This window comes from Sus scrofa, chromosome 4 (genome assembly GCF_054392235.1).
Source record: "Sus scrofa isolate SSC_HxYL_T2T_F1_AM1 chromosome 4, Sscrofa_HxYL_maternal_Yorkshire_Landrace_v2.0, whole genome shotgun sequence".
Lineage (NCBI taxonomy): Eukaryota > Metazoa > Chordata > Mammalia > Artiodactyla > Suidae > Sus > Sus scrofa.
The window spans coordinates 71241265-71261793 of record NC_139386.1 but is presented as its reverse complement, the minus strand read 5'-3'; the positions used below and the strand labels follow the sequence as shown (position 1 = coordinate 71261793).

At 38.0% G+C, this 20529-nt stretch overlaps 1 protein-coding gene across 2 annotated transcripts in view; it reads left to right on the top strand.

Annotated features, from left to right (window-relative positions):
* PREX2 (phosphatidylinositol-3,4,5-trisphosphate dependent Rac exchange factor 2) overlaps positions 1 to 20529 on the top strand; it is a 285840-nt gene that overhangs the window by 72616 nt on the left and 192695 nt on the right. For both annotated transcript variants that reach the window (XM_021089269.2, XM_013996689.3), the window contains 2 exons: positions 2859 to 2960; positions 6192 to 6353. In XM_021089269.2, coding sequence (XP_020944928.1) covers positions 2859 to 2960; positions 6192 to 6353 — 264 coding nt within the window. The remainder of the gene's footprint in view (positions 1 to 2858; positions 2961 to 6191; positions 6354 to 20529) is intronic.

Genomic DNA, 20529 nt, shown 5'->3' with positions numbered 1-20529 from the left:
CTGGCCTCGCTCAGTGGGTTAAGGATCCGGCGTTGCCATGAGCTGTGGTGTAGGTCACAGATGTGGCTCAGATCTGGTGTTGCTATGGCCTTGGTGTAGGCCAGCAGCTACAGCTCCCATTAGACCCCTCACCTGGGAACCTCCATATGCTCTGGGTACGGCCCTAAAAAGACAGTTTTTTAAAAATTTTTTATTGAAATATAGTTGATTTCCAATGTGTTAGTTTCAGGTGTACAGAAAATTGATTCAGTTTTATACATATATGTGTTTGTGTGTGTAACCTGTTATAAATATATATATTTTTTAAAAATTCTTTTCCATTATACTGAGTATGGTTCCCTATGCTATGCAGTAGATCCTTGTTAGCTATTTTACACACACACACACACACACACACACACACACAGTAATGTGTATAAGTTAATCCAAAACTAATCTATCCCTCCCCTCTCCTTTCCCCATTGGTAACCATGAGTTTGTTTTCTATGTTTATGAGTCTATTTCTGTTTTGTAAATAAGTTCATTTGTATCTTTTTTTTTCAGATTCCACTTATAAGCGATATCATATGATATTTGTCTTTGCCTTTCTTCACTTGTTATGATAATCTATAGGTCCATCCATGTTGCTGCAAATGGCATTATTTCATTCTTTTTTATGGCTGAGTAGTAGTCCACCTAACTTTTATAGTTCTTGCCTTACACTGAGTGGCCACTAATTGTCTGGATGACTTTAGGAAATTCATTATATCTCTGGTGTCATTTTCCTTACCCATAAAATGGGGATAATAACACCACCCTTTGAAAAACATTAAGAGTTTACAGATTTGGGGTGATGATATTATAATTTGTGGTACTTACCTATGTTGTCACCTCAGTAAATTTTTAGGATCTGTGATACCTCTGGGAGCTTATTTAGGGGACATTTTTTGTGTATACATTAGGAGAAAGTTGGCTCTCATAGCCCATCTAAAGTGCCAACCAGCCTCTGCTATTCGGAAGAGAGTTTATAATCTACACAGAACTAAAAGACAAGGAAATAAAAACAGGTTAGGGGACATTAGCCGAGGGCTCGCTGAAGGGGGTGGTTGCATTTATAAGGGGTGCTCACTCATATAAGGATCCTGAAACATCCCTGGAAGTATAATGGGATGTAGATAGTTGTGTTCTAAGGGATTCCTCTGGGGTTAGTACCATACACAGGTGGAAAGAGAGTTTTGATGACCCAATTACATTAGGGCCTGAAACCCTCAGAGTATGTGTGAGTGAGACTCTTATTTGCTGCTGTGTCTTCTAAGGTTTCTGGTGAAGTGAAAGTCACAGTGCTGGTTTGGCCAAGTTGGTTGCACAAATTGCCGCCGAGGCTTAGTTGCTGCAGCCAATGGGGGGTTGTTTGGCCTCCATCACTCTTCCTTTAGTCTCCTTTCCTGCCCAACACCTAGTCTCTCCTTTCAGTGAAATAGGACAGTATTTAAAAAGCTGGTGTAATGGTTATCAAATTATCGCTGTGATGTTCAGGGGGTCCTTATCGCCCTTCGTTAAATATTTGTTAATCTGTTTCTTCTGTGCCAGTCACGGAGATAGGCATTGCCGAAACAGATTTTGAGTCCAGTTTCAAATCTGAGTTTTTAAATTTTTTTGGTTTTCGTTTTCACTCCTGCTTAAACCATGCTACAAGGGCCAGGTACCTTAGGGGATCAAGTCTTAATTTATCAGCATCTGTGCACTTGACCATCCCTTTCAGCAAAGGGAAACTGCTTCATTCTTATCTCCCTCCAATTGCTGCTTTTAAGTTTTCTCCTTTCATCTTGCCTCTGTAGAGATGGTCTCTGACCTCTTTCTTTGAGACCGGCCAGCCCTTATCATTGATGAGGTATTATAGCTCAAAGTGACTCAGAGATCCCTGCATTAAAACTGGCCGGTTTTGGGAGTTTCTGTCATGGCGCAGTGGTTAACGGATCTGACTAGGAACCATGAGGTTGTGGGTTCGATCCCTGGCCTCACTCAGTGGGTTAAGGATCCGGCGTTGCCGAGAGCTGTGGTGTAGGTTGCAGACTCGGCTCGGATCCCAAGTTGCTGTGGCTGTGGCTGTGGCGTAGACTGGTGGCTACAGCTCCGATTGGACCCCTAGCCTGGGAACCTCCATGTGCCACGGGAGTGGCCCAAGAAATGGCAAAAAGACAAAAAAAAAAAAAAAAATGGGCCAGTTTTATGGAGAGGAAAATTAGGATTTTGAAATCAGTCCAAGTTGCCTCACTGGCCAGTGGAAGAGCATGGGTAGAACCCAGTTGTCTTTAGGCATGATCTGCAACACGCCTGCCCTCTATAAGCAGGACATATGTATTTTTGTGTGTCTGTTTATTCATCCATCAGCTCATCCATACATCCATCCACCCATCTATCCATTAATTCGTTCCTCTGTCTCTAGCTCTCTTTGTCCTCAGACTTCATTCTCAGGTGAATTGATGTGAATTCACTTCCAAGATAAAGACTCAAAATGCATTTTGCTCTTTAAGCTGAAAGGCCAAAGTATTTCCTTTCTCTTGTGTACATTTGTGATTGAATGTGCTTTTCTCAGAGAGAGAAGCTATACAGAGACATGATTTCACAGGTTTTCACAACAGAATAAAGTTTCACAGCTTCAGTATTAAAAATGTACTTAATGTTTGGACTTCCTGCTGTGGTGCAGTGGACTAAGGATCCAGTGTTGCCACAGCTGTGGCATAGGTCACAGCTGCGGCTTGGATTCCATTCCTGGCCTGGGAACTTCCATATGCCACAGGTGCAGCCAAAAACAAAACAGAACAAAACAAAACAAAACAAAACAAAGCTGTAATTAATTGTCTTTGTTTCCACCCCAGAACTGCATGCTACTTGGAGGACGGAAGAACACAGATGTTCCCCTGGAAGGATACTTAGTAACCCCCATACAAAGAATTTGCAAGTACCCCCTCCTTTTGAAGGTACTTCGTGTGTTTACTTCATGGTTGCATTTTCCTAAGACTTGCATATTTTTGCTGATGATCTTTTTTAAAATGTTCTTTTAAATAGTCTGACATTTAAAGAAAAGACAAACCATAGTTCTTGGGAAAATGGCTATCACGTCACTAATTTATATCCAGAGTAGGAAACAAATCTCCAGGGAAAAGAGACTTTTAGCAGTCTGTATAAAAAATGCACTCATTTGAGTTTCCTTTAGAGTAAATGCATTAGTTCCGAGGTAGATCCCATTAAGTACAATGTGACCTGTTTATATAGCACTTTATCTACAGGGTTCCTTATGTAAATCTGCCATTGGTATGTATTTTTTTTCATTTCCCCACACATTGGTGACTTTTTGCTGCTAATGAAGTTAAGGCTAAGTTACATAATTTCAGAGCCTGGTTTTTAAATCATTATTACAAAGAAAGGTCTGAGTCATGCAGGATAATAAAGGATAGAACGTGGAAAGACAGTGCTAAGAAAACGCTGCCTCTGGAAGCTAGGAAGTGCCTTATTAATGGTCATAGGTCCATGGCTTCATTAAAATGACCCAAAATTTTATTATGAGAAATATTTTAATATACTAATTCTTCGTGAGTCTGTGAAAAGATTAGAACAGCAATTCTGGAAAGGATTTTTTGGGGGACTGTAGCATCAGAATAGGCAGTTGGGGGTGGTCGTTGAGCATATGAGCTCTGAGTTTAAATCCTAACCTATTCTGCTTATTAGCTGCATGACTGAGCTCATAATCTAACCTCTTATTAAAGTCTTGGGTTTCATTTATGAGACAGAAATGATGATGATGATATGATGAAATTATATACCTAAAAGAATGTGTGTATATATATGTCTGTCTATACCTGTGTGTATACATGTATATGCATATATGTAAAGGAGTACAGAGTAATTAATTGAACTATTTTATACAAATCATTTAGCACAGTATAGTACATACTCCATAAATGTTAGTCGTTATTACTCATGTATATTTGAGTCTGATTTATTTTGATATATTGATGGCTTCTCAATATCTAAATGCAAAAAAAAAAAACAAAAAACCAACAACTCAGAAATGCTATGAACGTCCTGACTGATGTTCTTCTTGATTTACTTTTTGAGAAATAAATGCACTGAATTTGAACTAAAATATATTTTTTTGCTACAACTTTTTTCAGTTGCATAAATTAGGTTTCAGTGAAAAATTTTTTTGACAAAGGATTTCTCCTTATTAAAAAAACAAGTTAAAGCTGCTTGGTTACCTGATCTAGAGAGAAGCTAACACAGGGTGGCCCAGGTCTGCAGAGCTTAGGCCTGGTCTTCAGAGGGTGGGAGGGTTGGTGCACATGGGAGTCCCATCTTTCTGAGAGTCCCTTCAGACTTTTGACTTGGTGACTCAGATTTGCATGCATTCTCATCACTCCAGTTATTCCTAGTCCTAATTTGGAATCCTGGGGATTTGTTTAAGAGTCCAAAGGAATAATGATATTAAGAGAACTACATCAAGTGATTGACCTAGAGCCCTCATTTCTGGTTAAAGATGACCCCAGGTGACCTCAAAAGAGAGGAATGTGGAGAAATCCTTGCTTAGGAAGAAAGAGGTCAATCAGAGCATCTTCAAACAGTGGAGAAGTTACATCTTTCTGCTTTTTTTGGAAGATTATCCTCACAAAGAAACAGGAAAACATTCACTTGTGTAGTAGATAGGTTGATGTTGATATTTTTCTTCATTGTACCATCAGCTGAAAAATAGAGCTAGTATTCTTTTTGATTTTGGATGGTTTTATTTATTCGGAGAAAACCATAAGGGATTAGGCTGTGTGTTAAAGAAAAGATGCATTGGTCTTACTTGTGGAACTTGGAATTGAGGGGTTTGCCAATCAGCCCAGGGTTCATAGCAAGTAACTACGAAGAACGATTATTAGTAGTCATTTCTCTTGCTATCTCACATTTTCTAAATTCATGTCTCAACTCCAGAAATATCCATTGAATACAACTCTATGGGGCCCCCAATCATAGCCTGCAGGCTGACTTCACCACTTTTCATAATTTACAAATAATTCTATACTTTAGAGTCTCTGGAGAAGGCTGCCTATCTCTTTTATGGATTCGTGATCAGCAGAACTTTAAAAACCTGATCTTGGGAGTGATGTCATGTGTATTCTTTGGTGCCAGTTCTATAGAACAGAATGTGAACATGCAGAATACAGGGTCAAGGTTTATGGCAGAATTCTCAACAATAACAGACCTTGAGAGAGTATAACAACAGCCTTTTTCCCACTGTATGTTAAGAATTAAGGAAATTCTTTTAAAGACTCGCCTCAGGATTTCTGTAATTGTGTTAGTTACATGATGATGGCAACTGTAGTAAAGAAACAAATGACTAATTAAAAAGCAATGTGGTCACAACTGTCTAGACAGTGGGTGAAGATGTTTAATTTTATGCTTCTAAACAAGACCTTTTTTAAGATTAAAGATTGCTCTAGTTCTGATATCCTGAATGGGGAAAAAAAGACACAGAAAAAAAAGCAAAAAAAGATATTGAGGGGTGTATGGAAGTTTATTCACTGCAGAGAATGAACCTGATTTATTGGCACAAACAGCATAAATTGCTCCTTTAATGATGGAGTATTGTGGAATTTATAAATTATTTATTTTACCAGAATAGCAGATATTATTTTAAAAATCTGCTTTATGACTTTTTTTTTAGTTTCTCAAAAGTTACTAGAAAGTAAGGGGCTTTGGTTGTTTTTGAAATTATGGGACATATTCATTTAAAGATACGCCATTCTTTTGAAGACTGGGAAAATGAAATTAACATCTAAAGATATCTTCCTCCCCATGCTGTACAGTGGGGAAAAAATAAAAATAAATAAATAAATATGTCTTCCGTTTGAAGCAAAACTCAGACTTATAAAAAATTACAAGCTGTCCATAAAGTATTTGACAATTTGAAAGGAGAAATCTAATTTAGTTTTTTAAAACCACATCATTTTGAGGGGAAAATTAAAGGGACTGCAAAGTATGAGGGGGTGATGCTTATTCATTGATTTAGCCTTTTGGTTTTGATCTTAATCTTGGTGGAGTCTGTGATGTCACTTCCGAAAGTGGCTCTCATGGTCCTTGCAGTTTTCATTTCCTGGTGAGTCTGAACCTGCTGTACCAGAAAGCTGAAGATCAAAGGGCAATTTGTTTTTTTGTGTGTATATAAACAGGAGTTGCTGAAGCGGACTCCAAGGAAACACAGTGACTATGCGGCAGTGGTGGAAGCCCTCCAAGCCATGAAAGCTGTCTGTTCCAACATCAACGAGGCCAAGAGACAGATGGAGAAGCTGGAAGTTTTAGAGGAATGGCAATCTCACATTGAAGGCTGGGAGGTACATTCATTGCACTCAACAATTGAGCTTAAAATAGTTTTCGATCTCATACTGTGCGTGGGATTATTGGCATTGAATGGAACCAGAAATGGTCAGTTTCCTAGATAATGCTAGAGGGCTCTAGCTATTTCTGAAAGGTGCTGTCATTATTATTTTTAAATGCCTTTAAAGGGTCAGTTCATTGGCTTAATTTCAGCCTGAACAGCTTGGCGACAGAGCCGGTCAATACTGTGCGTGTAATAGGTTAGATAGTTCAGTACTTGGGAGGATCATGACGATTCCTTCTCCTGTCTTAACTTTGGTCAATAGTATGCAATTGTAGCCTGAGTCTTGGAGAGAGTAAAGAAGCAGAGTAAGGCTCCATACCTGTGCTGTGGTATTAGTATTAGTATCAGACTCTAAATTAGGTATTTGGTAATGAATTTCATTTGAAATCCATTTGATCTAAGTTTGCATATCTTCATTTCTAAAAGGAAGGAACTGGCTATGATTTTTTAAGGTGCATTCAAGATGAAAAATGTTATGGTTTCATAATTCACTAAAGAAAGGTTATTTTTTTTAATGACAAAAAATTAAACAAAGGGCGATATTCAGAATCTATAATATGTTTTCAGCTGTGGTAACTTTGTATCCCAGTATTTCCTTGTGTGGGAGCCCTATATTACTTTAGCACTATATGAAGATCACACTAAAATTCTTTCTTCAAATTGACTTAATTTAGATGATTAAGAGCTTTCAACTAAGATAGTTTCATTTGTTATAGAGTAGGGAGTTAAAATAATGTTTTTAAAGTATAAAGAAGATTTTTATCAATTTCAGAATATTGTCAGCCATTTTCTCTTCAAATATTGCCTCTCCCAATCTTTTAATCCCTCCTTCTGCAACTCCTTCTATTATGCTGGACCCCTTCATCTCCATGGCTTGACCCAATCTCACCTTCATATTCTCCATCTCTTTATCTCTTGGTAACACATTCTGATTTCCTTAGACTTGTCTTCCAGATCACTAGTTCTTTTCTTTGGCTATGTCTAACCTGCTATTTAACCTATTCACAGTTCGAATTTCAAAGGCCGTTTTTCATTTTATCTTTTCCAAATCTACAGTGTATTTTATTATCTTCTCATGTTTCTATTCCATCTTTAATCATTTGGAAATAATTAGTATGTATACATTCTATTGTCTGGAGATCTTGGGAGTTTGAAAAATATTGCACACAAAGCCAAAAAAAATCATTGGAAAAAAAAAAAACACTGTAAATCAACTATAATGGAAAAAATAAAATCATTAAAAAAACAAATCCAAGTGGATTTAATAATTTTAAAAAATTAGCATGTTTATTTTCTTTCTTATTTTAAAACACTTCTTTTTTTCATTAAAGTATAGTTGATTTACAATGTTTCTTCAATTTCTGTTGTACAGCTAAGTGACCCAATCATACATATACGACTGGCTTATTTTTATCTTTAGGGCTTTATAATTGACTAACTCATTTCTTATCTTCAGTGTGTTGGTTTCCATTTAGATCCATTCAGATTTGCAAAGAAACCTCCAACACTGACCCTAAGGAATGTTCCTGTTTGTCCAGTCTTCACCATGAATCTTTTAAAATGCTAACTAGGATCTGACTTAGCTTCCTCCTTCTCTGTAGTCTCTCATTTCAAGTGTCCGGGGTGACCTCTTATTTCAGTGTGAATGCTGCTTATTTCAATCCATTAAAATGTTTGTGTATTTTACAGTTGATTCATGATGACCATTTCTTTCCTGGGGAACACTTGTCCTGCTGGGCTGAGAAAAATGGACTGAAGTTTGTCTTTGCCATTCTCTTGTCACTCAAACATTGGAAGAAAAAATGAACTTGCTTTAAATTGCAGGATTTGTCAGTGACTTCTGCCAGGCTTTTGACCAAAATAAAAACTTCACAAACTTGATTCTCTAGGGAAATGGAATCTGTTATAACTTTGTTTCCTCCTCATATGTATCCTAAAAAGTGTTGATATTTCTTGCACTCTACACAGCCAGTTAGTCAAAGGAAGGATGCTCTGTGGTCCACACTGTGTCATTTATAGCCCATGGATACCCCAACCTCACCAGCCTAGTGGGTTTCCAGAACTTGGTGTGAGAGAATGGAGCATGGAAACAGGAAACTGGCAGGAGGAAATCTGAGATGATGACAGTTCCAGGGGAGATGCATGTTGGGTTCCAAAACGGGTGGCAACACCAATTCTACCTGAGAGGATTTAAAAAGGATTGCTTAAGACACAGCCATTGAGTGATTAAGGAGTTTGGGGACTCTGAAGAATGCAGCTTGGAGCAGGGCCCAGCCTGTTGGTTAGAAACTTGTGATAAGAAACTTAATGGATAGTGGAGTTCCCTTCGTGGCACTGCAGAAACAAATCCGATTAGGAACCATGAGGTGTGGGTTTGATCCCTGGCCTCACTCTGTGGGTTAAGGATCTGGTATTGCCGTGAGCTGTGGTGTAGGTTGCAGGCGCGGCTCAGATCCCAAGTTGCTGTGGCTCTGGTGTAGGCCTGAAGCTGTAGCTCCAATTAGACCCCTAGCCTGGGAATCTCCATATGCCTTGGGTTCGGCCCTAAAAAGCAGAAAAAAAAAAAAAAAGAAATTTACTGGATAAGTAATGAGGTCCTACTGTACAGCACAGGGAACATCCAGTCTCTTGGAATAGACCATGATGGAAGGTAATATAAGACAAGGAATGTACATATATATGTATAACTGGGTCACTGCTGTATAGCAGAAATTGGCACACCATTGTAAATCAACTATATTTTAATTTAAAAAAAAAAGAACCTGATTTCACATCTCAGTCCACCACCTTGGAGAGAGGGAGGGGAACACTGTTATAGCACTCAGGCTGGGGCCCTTCTGGGAAGTTTAGGAGAAACTATGATCTGGTAAGACTCTGAGGTGCACAAAACCGAAGAACCCAGTCACAAGGGATGAATTCAAGCCCTGGAAGGGAGTAGGGATGGTCAGAGCTTTCTTTGAATTGCTAATAGGGATTGCTGCTCAGCTTGCAGACAGCTTTGTCTATGTTTAGAGGGAGTCTCGTGGGGTTAAGACAAGGCCAAGGACAGATGTCAGATGGCAGGACAGTTACAGAACATAGAGTTCCTTAGAGAGTTTTTGAGGATAGGAGCCTTGAGCTAATGTTGGGGAACAGCTCTCTAACTCTTTCCAGGAGCTCCTGCAGACCTTCTGGGACTGCTTGGAGATGACCTTGGCTCCAGTAACTAAAATTCTCTTGAATGGGATGTGTGTCTGATGCACCATGAGTTGGCCTTATTTCCACTTTTGGTGGATTGTGATTTCAAGCATGTCACTTAATTATCTAGGGTCTTATCTCCCCATTAATCAAATGAAGGGCAGGAAAATCTCTCAGGTAACTTGTCTCTCTAGGATTTTGTGCTACTAAATTATCATTATGTTCCTTTATGTTGACTCTAAGTAAACAAGCAATTGAAATTTATTGTTCCCAAATCGTATGACATAATGAGAAAATCATGACTTTTGACTAGTTTTGGTTTCTCTCTGGGCTCCAACCCTTAAATTGGGGGTAATGCATCAAACCTCTTCTACATACGGTTTGCTTTATTACTGGGGTCAATTAAATGAGTGAAAGGGCTTTGAACACTGTAAAATGCTATGCAGATTAGAGGTAGTATTTTAAAGCTTTGCTTTGGCCATTAGATTTTTACCCTTGAGAAATTCCCTTCCTTTGTCTAATTTATGCACCTGACTACAGAAAGGGTTATTTATGTTGCTTAAGGTTATATGGTTCCAAGCAACAGAAACTAAAAGAGAAATTAATTTAAAAGATATTGAGGAGTCCCTTCTGTGGTGCAGTGGATTGAGGATCTGGTGTTGCCACAGCTGTGGTGTATGTTGCAGCTATGGCTCCAATTTGATTCCTGGCCCAGGAACTTGCAAGTGCTGTGGGTGCGGCCATACAATAAATAAAAATAAAAGATAAGGAGTAGCTCACAGAATCAATAGAGAAGCTACGCCCTCAACCTTGAAAGGATATCTAGGTAGTTGAAGCTATTTGGCGGTCTCATCAGAGCCCTAGCTAAAATGGAAAGGCTCTAATCATTTTCTCCATCCTTCTATTACTCCATTCAAGATTCAAGATCAAGGAGCACTGGAAACAAATCTGACTAGGAACCATGAGGTTGTGGGTTCAATCCCTGGCCTCTCTCAGTGGGTTAAGGATTTGGCATTACCATGAGCTGTGATGTAGGTCGCAGAGCTTAGCTCCAATTCGACCCCTAGCCTGGGAACTCCATATGCCGCAGGTGCGGCCCTAAAAAAGCAAAACAAACAAAAGATTCAAGATCAAAATCCAAGATTCCACTGATGTTGCTTGGTTAAATTTGCTCCAGGGAGGACAGGGTTTCTTGATTGTCAAGCATTCAGTTTCCTTTTGGGGGAATTGCTGATTCTCCCTTGCAGGCAATTTTGGTAAGTCTCTTAACAGTTTGCTGAAGTATTATGGTTCCCATTCCACAGATTTTTGAAATAACTTACTCAAGTTCTTAAAACTAACCTAGGGCAGAGGTTAATTTGAAAATAGGCAACTGATTCTAAAGTTTATGTTCCTTATCATCATGTAATGTTATACTCACTCAGATAAAAATTTAGCACATTCTTTACATGAAGTTGGTTTTTCTACTTGCCCTTTAAAAGTAAGTTGATAGTAGAAATTAGGTTTTTGTCAGTATTTGCATAGTAACTGTACCCCAGAAGATCTGTAATTTAATTGCTCATATTTGAAGTTCTGCCTTTTATTAGTATAATTTATTATATCACAGTCATGTATCTTATCCAATATTCAGAGCATTCCACCAGATGTTCTACTGAAGGTAATTATAGGGCAATGATCAGTGTGCTTGGAAAGAAGTTTATTAGCTGTTTAATCAGAGTGACTGATTCATTTCTTAGAACAGAGCCATTCTCGGTCTCAATCTGTTCTTTGGTTGATAGATGGCATCGGCATGATAACTGTAATTCTTTGGAGTCCTACTGAACTGCATTGATAAGGGAGTATCAATAAACATTATGTCATTTAGTAACTCAGTCTTATGTCCTACATAGCCTTGTTGGGCACTGATCTCTCAAATCTGGAAAAAAAAAAAGATAAGAGTGGGAATTATTAGTATGTGAAGGTGTTGGAAAACATAAGATTCAAGATAATTATTGTTTTGGGGAAGCAAAAAGAAACAGAATAGAAATTTGACACCTCTTGATTACCTTTTTACACAGAGAAGTACAATGGTACAAGACCATTTAAAAATCACCTCTTGTTGGTTTTGGAATCTGTTTGCTGCTTACATTTAAGTTTGTGTTTGATGGTGTATTGACCTCAAAGTCATGTTTTCTTGTTATTTGATGAGTGTGAGTCTTCCAGAGGTTGTGGTGAGACCTGATTCCTTTTGTCTTCTCTACAAGGTGATTTGGTAGATGCAGAAAGTTGGGGGGGGGTGAAGTTTGGGATATTTTCTTAGTAAAATGAAAATGTATATTGTCAGTTTGTTTTATCTAATATGTAACAGAATTTAAGTTTTAATTTCAGTTAATAATTTGGATCTCAAAAAGAATGAACCAAATATCAAATATAGTGGGGGGAGGGACATGCATTTTATGATAAAACTATATGATAAAACAATGAATATCTCTATCTATCTATCTATCTATCTATCTATCTATCTATCTGTCTGTCTAACTCTCTATCTCTCTATCTCTCTATCTCTCTATCTATCTAATTTTGGCTGTCGCAGAGCCGGCTGGGGATTGAACCTGTGTCCCAGCTCTTCCAAGACACCGATCCTGTTGCACCACAGTGGAAACTCCAAAACAATGATATTCTTCATTTCACATTTAACTTTCCCAGTATTTCAACAAGAGTTTTTGAAAAAATATTCAGATGCTTCATTAATTTTCTCAAGAGACTCCTTCGATATTGAAACTATCTTCTTATGAAACACCCATCCAGTTGTCATTCTTGTCAGTTTTCTTTTCTTCCAAAGTGAATGGGTCTAGCTCTGATAGCTCTTCATCTGTCAATGCCTCGTGAATGAGTGGGGAAGTTTCAAGACCTCCTTACATCTTTCCTCTTTTCCAAGCTTAGAATTTCTCTCTGCAGTCAGTTGGTATTTTTCCGATACTGACATTGAGCACTTAGTTGACAAGATGAATAAGATGGATCCTGGTGTGAAGCAGGGGGAGCTGATAATGGGGTCAGATGATTAGCAGTTTCACGGTACAGTGATTTCTGCCTCCTCATGGATGCAAGAAAACAGTAATGAACCCTTATGCAACTTATATGAAGAAAACTTGTTGACATACAAAAAATTTACCCTTGCAAACAGTGTAGATATGGTTTAGCAATATTATTTTTATTGGGCTTATTGAGAGGAGGGGATTTGTTCTGGTATTACGGTTCTTTTTAAATCAGAATTTTAATGTTTGAAGAAACATTAGAAATTAGACTGAAGTCATAAAATAAGCACAATCATCATGTTTCTGATTGCCTTTTTGGCTATTGTCCTTTTCTGAAAGCATACTTTGGTGCCTAATGTGTGACATTCATCATGGTTCCATTAAATTCTGTGATGGTGCTTTGAAATTAAATAGTTTTTTATGTGCATTGACTGTGCAATTTGCAACTGATTCTATACCTCAAATCATAGATTCAAAAATCATTCAACTTCTTGCAGTTCCCATTGTGGCTCAGTGGTAACAAACCCACTGAGTATCCCTGAGGATGCGGGTTTGATCCCTGGCTGAGCTCAGTGGGTGTATACACATGTCACATCTTGTTTACCCTTTCATCCATTGATGGAAACCTAGGTTGTTTCCGTATCTTGGCTATTGTGTATTATGCTGCAGTGAACACAGAGGTGCCTAAATCTTTTCTGAACTAGTTTTTTTTTGTTGTTGTTGTTTTCTTGGGTTAGATACCTAGTAGTGAAATTGCTGGATCATATCGTTGATCTATTTGTACTTTTTCAAGGAATCTCCATGCTGTTTTTCATAGTGGCTACATCAGTTTACATTTCCACCAACAATGTACAAAAGTTCCTTTTTCCCCACATCCTTCCCAACACCTGTTATTTCTTACCTTTTTATTAACAATCAACCTGGCAGGTGTAAAGTGATATTTAAGCAGAGAACCCAGAGATAAACCCACACATAGCTGGTCAGTTAATCTGTGACAAAGGAGGTAGAAGTATACAGTGGGGAAAAGGACAGTCTCATCAAGTTGTGTTGGGAAAACTGAACCACTGTCTTATATGACGTATAAAAATTAACTCAAAATGGATTAAAAAAACTTGAATGTAAAACCCTAGAAGAAAACTAGGCAGTAACTCTTTGATGTGGGTCTTCGTGGTGCTTTTTTTGGACCTGATGCCAAAAGCAAGGGAAACAAAAGCAAAATAAACAAATGGGAGTTGTCAAAATAAAAAAGCTTCTTCACAGTGAAGGGAACTATCAACAAAAAGCAGAGGCAACCTCGTGCATGGGAGAAGATATTTGCAAATTATATACTCTATAAGGGTTTAATATCCAAAATATATGAAGAACTAATACAACTCAAAGACAACAACAACAAATTTGATTGAAAATGGGCAGAGGATCTGAATAGCCATTTCCCCAAAGAAGACACACAAATAGCCAACAGACACTTGAAAAGATGCTCGTTCATCATTAGTGAAATGCAAATCAAAACCACATGAGCTGTCACCTCATTTTAGATATTTTTTTTAAGGAATTGCTAAAAGACAGCAGGACTTTAAGTCCTATGGGTAAAAACATTGTTTTAAAAAATCTTCATTAAATACATATAGGTATATATATTCCATTATATATGATGGCTTGAGGGCAGTTAAAATTTAACAATTTACATAAAGCTCTCTTCTTTCTTAAGAGTAGTTCTTTCACACTTTATGAAATATTGGTTTAGGATTCTGTGATTTATCACCACACTGTTTCAGCAGCTTATTTTCGTGAGCAGTATTTTTTTCATGGTCAAATTTTTTTCAGGGTACCTAAATCTGCTGCCTCAGACATTTACAAAGTGACCCAGGAAAGTCTACATAGCTAATTTTACTCTTTTTTTGTTGTTGTTTTGTTTTGTTTGCTTTCTAGGGCCGTACCTGCAGCATGTGGAAGTTCTCTGGCTAGGGGTTGCATCAGAGCTCCAGCTGCCGGCCTATACCACAGCCACAGCAACTTGGGATCCAAGCTGTGTCAGTGACCTACACCACAGCTCACCACAACCCTGGATACTTAACCCACTGAGTGAGACCAGGGATCAAACCCTCATCCTCGTGTTTACTGAGCCACAATAAGAACTTCCAACATTTAATTAAATAAATTTATGTATTTAATTAATTCAATAAAGAATTTAATTTAATTTAATAAATATTAAACAAAATTAGCTATAGACTGGCTAACTTGCTGGAGATTTATACTAGGAGAAAATGTTTAACACATGGCCTGCCATATTGTAGAAATGTTACAAACCTGACTTGAGTATTTGTCTAGATCAAAGTGTTTATTATATATGTTTGCTTAATGACTAAATATGTATTTGCAAAGAACAGATATCTAGATTTTAAAATTAGCATCGATTTTCAAAATGAAGATAAAATACTAGTCAGATAAAATAACATTTACAGATTTAAATGAATATTCAGTGGTGATGAAATCTACTGTAGGCATCGCTATGACCTGTAACGAGTGATAAAGACCCCGTCTGTCCTGGGCACTGGGACTGCCTGGCAGGGACCTTTGCTCGCCTTCATCTCTGTGTTGGCAGGGTTGCTGTAATGCACACTTGAGCATCTGAGCTCAGGCTTCCAAAGCCTCGTTGCTTCAGGTGTTGGCAGGATAGCCCCATGCTTCAGAAACTACTGGAATGGTCTGGAACTTACCTCAGATGTACTCAGTTTTCATCTCTGAGGATAGTGCCAGGAAACCTGAAAGTTTTAACCATTTCTTCAGATGTGTCTTCCGAACTCTGGAATATGAGAACTGCTGTCCTGGAGGTTTTGCTCTCGTCCGATGACGTGCCTGGCTTGGTTTATTGCTTCCACACCTTTTGTTTTCTAGCTCATTTGTCTAACATCCTCATTTTGACAGACTCTAGGGCTCTTGACTGTTTCCTAGCAATCTGATGCTTGCGGCTATACTTTATTTCAGTTTTGCAGCTTGGCTTCTTTATCTATCCCTAACCACAGAGACTCTCCTGCTGTTTCTAGATAAGTGTAAAACAAATTACTCATAATTTTCAAAACATCATAAACTTCATTCATTGCAAAGATAAAGCCATGAGTTTTTTTTTTTTTCCCTGCTTTGGAGAAAGGTAGATTATATTATGTGAGGGGGAAATATGACAGAGCATTAGGTAAAAACAGACATTTATTAAGTGTCTACTTACAGATAGGATGAATTTTGAAGTGAGAGGCATATTACGATGACATAGGACATTGTATATGCACTTGGCCAAATTTTCTTCAATATTTGTAATACTGTGTATATCTCTGTTTCAAAAATTTTAATGACTTTTAGCCTTCGTGGTCATGGAAATAATGCACAGATTAAATCATGGTAAATCAAAGGCACAGTGGATGTTCTCTTTTTTTTTTCTAAATGACAACACTTTATTGCAGCATCGGCAAAGGTCAGATTCCTGAAGCTGGTGAAGATTGGGCAGCATTTCCGTGTGAAATGTTACAACTTCACAAGTTTTGTTTCTTATTTAGTTCTACAGGCAGAAACTGAAAGGAAAAAAATGCAAAATAGCTAGAAAAAAAGATGTACTCAAGTTGTAGCATACAGATGTGCTCTTCAACTGAATTTACTACGCCTATTGGAAAGCAAATGAAAGACAACTATCCTAAGAAATTAACAGATTGCCAGAAACAGACTAAGAACCCTCATTTATATTTTTTTTGGGGGGGGGGGACAAAACAAAAACAAAAGCAAAATAAAAGCTCTACTGTTTCCAGACTTCGTTTAGAGACAGAGGCTGTAAACCCATGAAGGTCAACAAAATCTCCAGGCCCCCTTCTCCCTGTCCTTCGTCCATCTTCTGTGACATCTGCCTGGCATGCTGTTTGTTTTCAATGATACTTACAATGGGCTCGACTCTCCCTGTTGTTAGGCTGGTGTAAGACTCCCCTCAGCCCTCTGGGTTTGTGCTTGTGTACTAAACGTCTTCCCATTTCCTCTGATCCTAACAGGCAATGTTCTTCTCATCTAAAAGCTAAATGTTCTTTTAGAATGAAACAGAATTCCTTTAAGTACATAAACATTTCCCTAGGAATTATTTAAATTATTCATGAAGACATGAAGATAGTAGATTACCATGGTAGAAAATAGTGAAGGTGATATGGTACTAATTCATGAAGCCTGCTGTTGAATCTTAAAGACACATCACCTCAATAGCAGACACATCTCTAAAGAATTTAGTGAAATGTGTGGTATGTGTATGTTGTAGGATACAATTTGTGTATTGTGGTGGTAGGTATATATATTATATACATATATAGGTATATACTGTATATATAAGTATGTACTTCAGAGTATATCAATACTTTGAAGCAAAACCATGAATTCTAGAAACTATAGATGGTTCGGCTTGATGTTCTAAGCCCATCAAATTTCATGAGTTGATAATTAAGCAGATACTTTGGGTTGCTTATGAAAAGAAGTGTTGACCTGAAAGAGGTCAGTTTGACTTATTCTGATTTTTGATCGGGGTCTAGGAACTGATGGGAACTTAAGGTCAAGTCTTCAATGTAATATATCTGTATATTCGTGAGAGGTTTGAGAGCTTGCTGTGATATCAATATGGATTAAACACATCAAAAAGTCAAATTTTTCTGACTTACTTCACTCAGTATGAGAGTCTCTAGTTCCATCCATGTTGCTGCAAATGGCATTATTTTGTTCTTTTTATGGCTGAGTAGTATTCCATTGTGAAAGAGAAAGACAAATATATGATATCACTTGTATCTGGATTCTAATATATGGCACAAATGAACCTTTCCACAGAAAAGAAAATCATGGACTTGGAGAATAGACTTGTGGTTGCCAAGGGGAAGGGGGAGGGAGTGGGATGGATTGGGAGCTTGGAGTTAATAGATGCAGACTATTGCCTTTGGAACGGATAGGCAATGAGATCCTTCTGTGTAGCAATGGGAATTGTGTCTGGTCACTTATGATGGAGCATGATAATGTGAGAAAAAAGAATGTATACTTGTATGTGTAACTGGGAGACAATGCTGTACAGTGCAAAATTGACAGAACACTGTAGACCAGCTATAATGGAAAAAAATAAAAATCATTATACCAAAACTTTTTTTTAAAAAGTGTAAAAACGAAAAAAGTCAAACTTTTCAAGCATAGGATAGAGGAAAAAGACCTAGGGGCACTTTGACTGTAGGGACGATTGTAGGATGGGGTTTCCATAAATATGCTAATACGTATTTATGGAATATGCTAAATTCCATATGCTAATTCCATAGCATAAATTCTTATGCTAAATTAATATCTGTGTATTGTAGGAGACTGAGAAATAATAGTATCACTATATTCTTCATTTGCCAGCCTCACTCAGATGGTCGTATTCACTTCTGGAGGTGTTACATGTTAAGGGAGACACTGACAAGGTGGAGAACCTCCAGAGGATATTTACTAGAATCCTCCGGGTTTCTGAAATCAAGCCATGTGGTCAAAAGGCAGTGGTGCTAACAGAGCATGGAGGGCAGAAGGGAAGCGTGTCAGCTATGTTCAGATATTGGTGGGCCCATCATGATGAAGAGGGTATCCTCACACTCAGAGGAGGAAAAATGGGGTCATTGAGTGGAAATGGTCATAGATTTTGGCTCTACAATAGGAAAAATTTTTCTAATAATTAGGCTTTCTAAATAAAGAAATGGACTCTTTTATGGGGGCATGAACTTAATTTTGCTAGAAGTATCCAAGAACAGGCTGGAAGGCCATTTTTGTCAAGCAGGAATCAGTGTTCTCTGCAGCTACCAATGTGTTTATCCTAAACAACTTGAGAGTAACAGAGATAACATTGTCTTCAGTGAGTTAAACCCTAAAATAAGCCTAGAGGAGAACATAGCAGAGATCAGAAATAAATGAAGCGGAGTTCCCGTTGTGGTGCAGTGGTTAACGAATCCAACTAGGAACCATGAGGTGGCAGGTTCGATCTCTGCCATTGCTCAGTGGGTTAACGATCCGGCCGTGCGCTGTGGTGTAGGTTGCAGATGTGGCTCGGATCCTGCGTTGCTGTGGCTCTGGTGTAGGCCGGTGGCTACAGCTCCGATTGGACCCCTAGCCTGGTAACCTCCATATGCCGTGGAAGCAGCCCTGGAAAAGGCAAAAAGACCAAAAAAAAAAAAAAAAAAAAAAAAAGAAAAGAAAGAAAGAAAGAAAGAAATGAAGCAACTTTGCAGAAGCGGGATGCTAGTAATGATAATTGCACGAGCCTTTACTGAGTCCTTCCTATGCATTAGGCATTGTGCTGGGAGTCTTGCATATATTGTTCTTTTTAATTCTCACTCTGACTGTATACCTAAGCATGATATCCCTTTTCCACAGTGGTTTGAAGGTAGAACATAGCTACAGAATCAAAGGAGCCAATTAGAAATTTGACTCATTGGTATTGAAAGTAGAGAAAAGAGAGAGAGTGAGAAAGATCTAGGAAAGAGAGACACACAAGAGACAGGTGAACCTTGGACAGTCTTTCCGGGTGGTAGAGTTTCTGAGCCCTGTGTTTACAAACTCCCCTTAAATCCAACTCCCCAGATTCTTTCTGATTAGATTTGGCTTTCCAAATAGTTTAAGTTTACAGAGGGAGATTGTGTTGGCCCTACTCACGGGACCATTCAGCGTGTGTCCTATCATCAAGAATAGTATATCCACATTGGCCCCATGAGTTCTTCAGGGCTTGGACAATATCTCCCTGGAGGCTGTGTAAGAGGATGGAATAAATGGCCTCTAGCCATTATAGTTAGCTCAAATTCATTACATTCTTTTTATATTTATTAACAGAGATCATAACCACCAGCAAGCCAGGACACGTATTGTTAGTACTTTTAGGAATACATCTATAAATAAATACCTACATATTTAATTTGGGGAACTTATTTGGAAGACTGGTTAATATATATATTAAGATAATATTTGCAGGAACTCTTTTATAATATAACAAATTATCTACCTGCCTTAGGGTCTATGGGCGGTTGTATGAAATAGTCTAAGGGAAAGTATTCTGTAACTTTTGTGAAATTACTACTAGTAAAGCCACTTTTCATAATGATGTGTAGGTCCCTGGTGTAAGAATCAATGTGTGGTTTCCTCTTTTCCTTTTTTTGCTTTTTAGGGCCATACCTATGGCATATAGAGGTTCCAGGCTTGGGGTCAAATAGGAGTTGTAGCCACTGGCCGACAGCACAGCCACAGCAATGCCAGATCTGAGCCGCATCTTCGAACTACAACACAGCTCACAGCAACGCCAGATCCTTAACCCACTGAGAGAGGCCAGGGGTCGAACCTGCAACCTCATGGTTCCTAGTCGGATTTGTTTCCGCTGCACCACTACGGGAACTCCCTCTTTTACATTTTTAATACTGTTCTATCTTAATTTTTTTCTAAAGGAGGGATTGTATTCACCACAGATTAGAAACCATTGCTACTGCAAATGGGGTTTATATTTATATTTGATGTCAGTTTTTGCTTGTCACATGACAAAGTTTATGAAGTTGCATAAATGTTTGACAGACCTCCATTTCTGTGATGAAAGGAAGGAAGAGAGGGAAATATCTAAAATTTTAAATGTGTTTGTGGTATAGATACTCATTAACACAGTAACATTGTCTTAATTAACTTTGCTTTGGGGAAGTTTCTTACTGTAATTATACAGGTTATATCATTTTAACTTAAATTTTTGTAATTGATCAGAAAATTATATTCATTATTATTGTGGAACCACAAAATTAAAATTAACGTTCTGAGTCTTAAATATAAAAAGTTTAAGCAATAAGTTTAAAAAGAATCGGAAGTTTGCCTCCTGATTTAAAGAGACCAGACATATTTGGAACTATTCTTGTTGCACACATTTAACGGAGCTCTGCTGAA